Source organism: Microtus pennsylvanicus, chromosome 21 (assembly GCF_037038515.1).
Source record: "Microtus pennsylvanicus isolate mMicPen1 chromosome 21, mMicPen1.hap1, whole genome shotgun sequence".
NCBI lineage: Eukaryota > Metazoa > Chordata > Mammalia > Rodentia > Cricetidae > Microtus > Microtus pennsylvanicus.
The window spans coordinates 18496555-18504319 of NC_134599.1; the positions used below are offsets into that span (position 1 = coordinate 18496555).

Here is a 7765-nt window from a genome sequence, read left to right on the forward strand (position 1 = left end):
GTCAAATAAATAAATCTTAAAAAAAAAAGCCAAGTTGGAAAAGTTTAAAATATGTATATTCAGGGCCGTTTAGATGGCTCCTTGAGTGAATGTGCCTGGCACCATGCATAGTCACCTGTGTTCAATCCCTGCAGCCTGTTTATGTGCTCTTGGAGATCAACCCCAGGACTTCATGCATGCTAGGCAAGCGCTGGCTCTACCAGCTGAACTACACCCGAAGACCTCACATCTAGGGTTGTGATAAGTTCACACTGGAACTGAGTGCCTGGAGCAGAGTCTAGAAGTGGACCGATCGTTCCAACATCCTGATCTCTGTCTTTTTCTCTGCAGGTCTTCCAGACTGGGTCGTCTTCTCGGTTCCAGCCACAGAGTTAGGGTTGCCCCTCGGCTCCCTAGGGACAACTCTCATTCCCCATTTCCGTACATCTCTAGCGAATGGCTAAGAAAAAGTGAAGAGCCAAGCTTAGATGCAGGCTCCGGACTGAGCACGCGCGAGAGACAAGCAGAAGAGGCTTCCTGTTCCCTTGGCCTGCTGCTGACAGCTGCAGTGAAACTAGGCAGTGGCCACACTGCTGTGGCAGAAGGCAGTCACCAACTAGGAAGGTCTCTAATTAGTCTTGTGGCCCTGCCCACTTTTTTTCCTGGATTCAAGGCAATGTTGCCTCAAAACAAGGACCAGTTGCTGCTACAGAACACAGTACCCCCAGGGTGTCCCCCTCAGGTCCTCTCACAGTTTGCTGACTCCCCTCCATCCAACTTAGCATCTCTCTCCCCCCATCAGTCCCTCCCTCCTCCCCACCTACCTTTGCTGTCTCACAGGCCAGCTTCTTCTCCGCCACAGCCCCACTCTCCTGGGCCTCATTTCTACTCTTCGTCATGAGTCTCAAATTCTGACTTTGTTCCCGTCCCATTCTCTTCCTTCCTCCCGAGTTCCCCCACTTTCTTTCACCAGAACTACCCTTGTCTTCCTTCACGACACTCATCCCCTCCCCTCAACTACCAGCTGGGCGCCTCCCCTCCTCTTTCCCATCACTCTTCTCTTTCCCAGGTACAAAATTCCTCTCCTCACTCTTGCCAGTCTCCTCCCCACCTCCAGGGCATCCATAGTTCCCCAGCCATGTCCCCCAGCCCCAGCCCCAGCCCCCCTTCTGGAGGGATTTCCAGTAACAAACAAACATGGCAGTGTCCTCAATCCAAAAACACCAGGTCCCTTGGGGTGGCAGGGGGATGCAAGGCAAGCAAGGTGGACACTGCAGAGTTCAAGGACCGAATGGCCCTCGCCCAAGCCCTAGCCGTCCGTGTGGGGCGCCGCAGAATTGCAACAGATCTCCAGCTACTGCTTCTGCAGCGACTGTGGCTCGGCACATCCACACCCGGCCAGGCCCCAGTCGTGGAGTATCCCATTTGTCTACAGTGCCTCCAGCCCCGCACCCGGTCTTGCCCCACCCCCGAGTACAAGATGGGGGCAAGGCTTCTTGCCTATCTTCAACTACTGCCCTGTGCTCAGGGCCAGGAGTCTGGGCCTCTCCGCGTAGGTATTGGCTACAGCCTCCACATGTCTCGGGGCCAGGCCAAAGCCTTGCATTTGCTACCACCAAAAAAAAACGGCAGGAAGCAAGTCCTCAAGGAGAGGTCGTCCTGAGGCAACCGCCTACAACCCAGACCCCAGAAGCTCAAGTTATGGACACACTCTCCCAGGCCGGGCCCCTCAAGTTTGCAGGCCTCCAATCACTAAAATCCAGCCAATGTTCCGTGCCTCCAGCTCAGGCACCAAGATGGGTCACTGCCTCCCTATGGCCCAGATTGTCTACAGCCCCAAAGAGGTTGCCTGCCAGAATCTATTCTCCCAAAGTTACCACCTTAATTCCAGAGCAGCGGAGACCCTATGGAACACCCTCTCCAAACCCCACCCTCCCTACCAGGACTTCTCAGACCTTAGGAAGCCACAGCAACACCTCCAGCTGGCTGGCTGGAGGCCAAGTGTGTTCTCCTGCCCTGAACCCTGGAAATCCCTTGTGGAGTCTGCTCTCCCCTGCTTGAAGACCAGAAGCACCCAAGGCCCCATTCAGCCATCCTTCCATTTCCACTACTCTACCCTTGGACAAAAATCAGAAATGTGTTCAAGCATTCTCATGAAAAGGGTTAGTATACTATCAATAATAACTCAATATGAAATCTAGATTACATAATTACATGATGGTATCTCCTTATGGACGCACGGGTGAATAGCTTTTGGAAAGGATTTTAAGCGCTGTGCCAACTAACAGTTACAGTCTGATAGTGCCTTAACGGGCAAGGTGGGGACAACGGGGGTGGGGGGGTGGGGGGGGGGTGGGGGCGTGTGTTTGTGAAGGACATATTTCCCGGAACACTGACATTTGAGGTAAGTTTCAATGTTTGTAGAGAAGTTTCTAGATGTAAGGGAAATAAAAAGGACCAAGTGAAGACTCTGAGGAAATCTGGAATGATAGTCCCCACCTACCTCTCCTCCGCCAGGTCACCAAGCCGGTAGTGTTTCCATGAGTGAGCTGAAGAGCCATGACAGTTATCCGGGTGGTCACGGCCTCTCCCTGGAGCAGAGGGGTGATGTGGAAGGCTGTGCCTCTGCCCTGGGGGTTGGAAGTAACGCCCAGCCCTGGGCACGAGGGTCAGGCTTCTGGAGCGAAATAAGTCCCAGGCCCAATATGGGCTCTCCACTCAGTCCCGCTGGGGGCGCCAGAAAACGACTCGCTGCTCCTACAAAGTGCGCAAGCGCAGTTGTCCAAGGCCCCGGCAGCAATATGAAGCTTCGCGCCCACCAGAAGGAAGGAAGCTTGTGTGAAGCCTACCTGGCTTAATAGACCAATTCTGAGGTAAAGAGCCAGGTCGGGAGTCAACACAAGGCTAGGCTGTCCCAACACACCCGAAGTTCCCAAGTTTCCTGGATCCTCCTGGGGCCCACGGGCCTCCCAAGCCTCTGCCCCAACTCTGTTGGATCCTGTTGTGGATCCCTCCGAGTTTGTCCCCTGCAGCAGCTCCTGTACGCTTCGCTCCGTCCAGGGAGCCATCCTTCTTTCACCACAGTGGGCTTTCTGAAGGGTAGAGGTGAGATGGCCAGAGACTGAGGGGCAAGCATCCTTGGCCTAGGCCCTCCTGGGATCCTGGACCTGAACCTGACCTGCAGCTAGCGGGCTCTGGTCTGGCTAGTTCTTTCCCGCCTGTTGTTACTTTTCTCCGTTTCTCATCCACCCCCTATTTAATGGTTGGGTTATCCTGGTCTTTCAAACCCAGCTACCAGCTTGGGCAGGTGGAGGGCGGTTTATGGGAAATGCGAAGAGAAGACGGATCCTCGTTACCTTTCTGCATTCTTCCGATTCCAGTCACAGTAGCCATAGACTGTTGTCTTGTAATGTTCGTCCTTTTGGCCCAGAGCATGCCTCAAGGAGATGACACATCCCGGAGACTGTCCAAGACTGGAACAAGCCTCTACGCAGTACTGGAACTAAAGAAAGGTGCCCGGCCTGAAGAGATCAAAAAAGCCTACAGGTTCAGACCCTGCCATTTACTCAACCCTGGTATTTCTCCTCAATCCCTTTACCTCAGCAGACCTTTTTTTTTTTTTAATCCTAAGAAGCTTTTATTTGGGGGCCAAAGGAGGCCACCCCTTCTTCAGATGTGACCTTGTCTCCGTCCTGTGTACCTCTCATATACCCCATGCATCATCTAAAGATCCCACTCTGCCAATCCTCCTAACCTTCCCTTCTCGGCCACTTCCTACACCTCCCCCACTGTCCTTTGGGTATCGCCTGGGTAGGAAACTGGCCTTGCAGTATCACCCCGACAAGAATCCAGGGGACACTCAAGCAGCAGAATTCTTCAAAGAGATCAACACAGCCCATGCTGTACTCAGTGACCCTACCAAAAAGAAAATCTACGACCAGCATGGCTCACTGGGAATATACCTATTTGATCATTTTGGTGAAGAAGGCGTCAGATACTATTTTATTGCGAACAGCTGTTGGTTCAAGGTCCGTCATCTTCCTAGTCCCTCAAAGTAAGAAAGGAGTTGGAGGCGGGGGCTGGAGAGATGGCTCACAGTGGGAGTGTTTGATGCTCTTTTAGAGGACCTGGGTGCGATTCCCAGCACTCACATGGTAGCTCACAACATCCCGTAACTCCCGTCCCAGAGCTATCGTCTGGATTCTGCGGGCACCGGGCAAGCACATGGTGCACAGACATACATGAAGGCAGAACACCCACACATAAGATAAAGCCAGCTGCGGTGGCTCATGCCTCTGAGCCCAGCCCTTGGGAGGCACTGGGTAGCCTGGGCTACATAGTATGATTCTGTCTGTGTCAATAGAGTAAGGAAGGGGGAAGGGCTGCCTTCCTCTCTGGGCGTGAGGATGGCGGGAGGACCTGCAGGGAGCTACAAAAGGAACAGGGTGCCATGGCCTCTCCCCTGTCTTGTAGACACTCGTCATTCTTTGCTACCTCTTGACTTGCTGTTGTTGCTGCTGCTGCTGCTGCTTTTGCTGTGGATATCTTACTCCACCACCTGAAGAAGTTCACAGGAAGCAGCAGAGAAACGTCTGTACTCAGCCCACCAGAGCAGGTAGGGAGGTGGGAACAGTCTCAAACAATTTATTCCCCCAGCCTCAAGACTGGGGATGGCATCCAGGGCCTTCCACATGCTAGGCCCCCAAGGCTGCAGATGGCACTCAGGGCCTTCCACGTGCTGGGCCCCCAAGGCTGGGGATGGCCCCCAAGGCTGTGAATGGCACTCAGGGCCTTCCATGTGCTGGGCCCCCAAGGCTGGGGATGGCCCCCAAGGCTGTGAATGGCACCCGGGGCCTTCCATGTGCTGGGCCCCCAAGGCTGTGAATGGCACCCGGGGCCTTCCATGTGCTGGGCCCCCAAGGCTGGGGATGGCACCCGGGGCCTTCCACGTGCTGGGCCCCCAAGGCTGGGGATGGCACCCAGGATCTTCCATGTGCTGGGCCCTGGGTGCCATCCTCAGCCTTGGAGCTGGGGGAATAAATTGTTTGAGACTGTTCCCACCCCTGATAGTTAAAAGTATAAAATGGGATGTTGGTCGAAGTTCACACTACGCCACCTGGCAGTGCGAATGGGTGACGGTAAGGGAAGGGTTTTCTGGAACGGTTGTTACTGTAGATATGTGAGCATGTTGTAATTCCACCCCAGAAGCACAGTGCACGGTTAGAATAGAGAATGAAGACAGCGATGACTAACAAGGAAATGCAGAAGAGTGAGGTATGGAATGGAGGAGCCGCAAAGGCTATTGGGGAAGAGAAGCCCCTGAGACGGCTCAGCAGGTGAGGCGACTGCCACAAGCCTGACTACCTGAGTTTGACCTCTGGGACCCACGTGGTGGAGAGAAAGGACTCCTGCAGATTGCCCTCTGATCTCTGCACACAGGCCATGGCACGGGAACCTACACTCGTATACACACGCACACACATTATATATCATATATAATCATCTATGATATTCGTGTGCATATGTGTACATAACACATATCTATATGTCTGTATACTTTAAAACATAGATAGTACTTCAATTCTTGTTGGTTATCCTAATAAGGTTCCAATGAAACTGTTTCTGCCATTAGGTGCTGGGTCAGTGAGAGTCCCCCGCCACCCAGCCCACTGGACTCACTGAAGAGAGAAGCACGTAGCCCTATCCTGACATTGACCCTGACTTGACTCCTGTTCTTAAAAGCAGTCCATGCCAACATCAGTCCTAGAAAGGGCAACATCTCTCTCTGTCCTCAGGGTGCCACCAAGCCTGTGCACACAGAGCCTTCTGCCACTCTTCTTTAGCTCTAGCCCCTCCCCATTGTTATCCACACGAGGTCTCAGGCCGTGGTGGCAGGCATGTCCTGAGATCTCTTTTTCCAGTGCATGCCTAGCTACTTGCCATGTCAGATGGGTCCCTGGGCACTTGCTGATCAGCTTCACCAAGCCCCTCCTCACCAAGCAAGGTGACTGCTGTCCCAAGAGCTGGTGGCCCAGCTAATCCTCCTTTGTTGCGACTTTGTGTACCGAGAACTTCTAGCGCTGGCCTCATTTCTTAGCAATGCCCCTTAGGGAGGCAGGTCTCACCCTCTTCTCTTACCTCCACCATTGGCAATGACACCCTACTCATAAGACAGCTTGGGAAATATGTGAGTGCACCTGAGGTTTGTGTTTCCCTTTGGACTTCAGCCTCATCCCTGGACCCGCTATCAGCCGTGGTCCTGTGGACTGGCTACAGCCCATGCACCAGGGCCTCTGCCTCCACCCTTTAGACACCTCATAAAGACCCATCACCGTGTATTTGTTCCAAACGCAGGGGCGTGGACTGTGACGGAGACAGATGGTACACGGAAACGTCACTCTAGCCTCAGTGCTGTTGGCTTGGCGCCCTCTCCATATCCTCTTTACCGTTTCTTACTCACACGGAACAGGGCCTACGAACCCTCAAACCTCTGTGCCCTCACTGGGAGAAGGACTAAATAAAGAATGTCGATAATGAAAGAGCTTTGTCCGATTCCAGTGTATGGTGGACCTCCCAAAAAGACAAGTTGTGTGGGGGACAGAGGAAAAGTCCAAAGTCTACTGCTCATGTCTGGGATGAGACTGTGTGGTCAGCAGAGTTGATTCCCAACGGTCCTAAGATTTCTCTGCAGACTGGCTCACTGGTGTTCCAGATATCTGTGGCATGTGGATTATTCTAGCCACATCTGTTTCTCACAACTTTTTTTTTCAAGACAGGGTTTCTTTGTGTAACAGCTCTGATTGTCCTGGAACTCTTGCTTTGTAGACCAGGCTGGCCTCAGACTCACTGAGATCTGCCTGCCTCTGCCTCCCAAGTGCTGAGATTAAAGGCGTGTGCCACCACAGCCAGCTTAACTTTTTTCTTTTTATTTATGTATGTTTGTGTGTGCATCTGTGTGTGTCCGTGTAAATATTATGCACGTGTGTCTGTGCATGCCTGTAGAGGCCAGAAGAGGGCGCTGATTCCCTTGGAGCTGGGGTGATGGGACAGATGGTTGTGAGGGTTGGGTTCTGAACTCCAGTCCTCATGAGTGAATGGCAGGCTGCCTTAGCCACTGAGACATCTCCAGTCCACGCTTGTCTCAGTTTCTAAGCAATTTTAGCATCCTTGAAATTGCATCTCTACTATAGTGGCGGACCAGAATCACACACTCTTGCGTCCGCATCATAAGGCAGGCCTGGGCCCAGCACAGCAGCCTTCTCTTGCCTCTTCAGCTGCTCTCCTACGATGACATAACAGGCTATCCAAGGGTGACGTAGTCAGTCCGTGGAATGTGCTTGTCTAGCACATGAGACCCCTGCGTTGATTCCCAGCACCTCATAGACTGGGAATGAATGATAGTGCTCTCCTCTGACCCCAGCACTGTGGATGTAGAGGCAGGAGGACCAGGAATCCAAGGTCATCTTTGCTGATGCTAGCCTAGTCTACATGAAAGTCTGTCTTTAATAAGGGAGAGGGAGTTGTGTGGCTAAATTTGTCACCAAATATGATGACCTGAGTTCAATTTCTGGAAGCCACGCTCTGGAGAAAAAGAACTGACCCCTGTCAGTTGATCTGTGACCTCCACATATGCTCCATGCCTTCCCCCCTCCCTTTTAAAAGTAAAGTAGTTTAAAAAAAAAAAAAGGCTGAGCAAGAACAAACATGGGCCAAACAGATGAGGCAAGAAGTTCTTCCTCAGCCAGGCGGTGGTGGCACACGCATTTAATCCCAGCACTCAGCAGGC

The 7765-nt window shown here is 52.7% G+C and overlaps 1 protein-coding gene and 1 pseudogene across 1 annotated transcript; both read left to right on the forward strand.

Annotated features, from left to right (window-relative positions):
• The first annotated feature begins 655 nt into the window (after positions 1–655).
• On the forward strand, positions 656–2821 carry LOC142839585 (proline-rich protein 30-like; annotated as a pseudogene).
• Positions 2822–3412: 591 nt separating this feature from the next.
• Positions 3413–6289, forward strand: Dnajc5g (DnaJ heat shock protein family (Hsp40) member C5 gamma). Its single transcript, XM_075955802.1, has 4 exons — positions 3413–3525; positions 3794–4007; positions 4453–4594; positions 6207–6289. Exons 1-4 carry the CDS (start codon positions 3413–3415, stop codon positions 6287–6289), a joined length of 552 nt encoding a protein of 183 aa, XP_075811917.1.
• The last annotated feature ends 1476 nt before the right edge of the window (positions 6290–7765 follow it).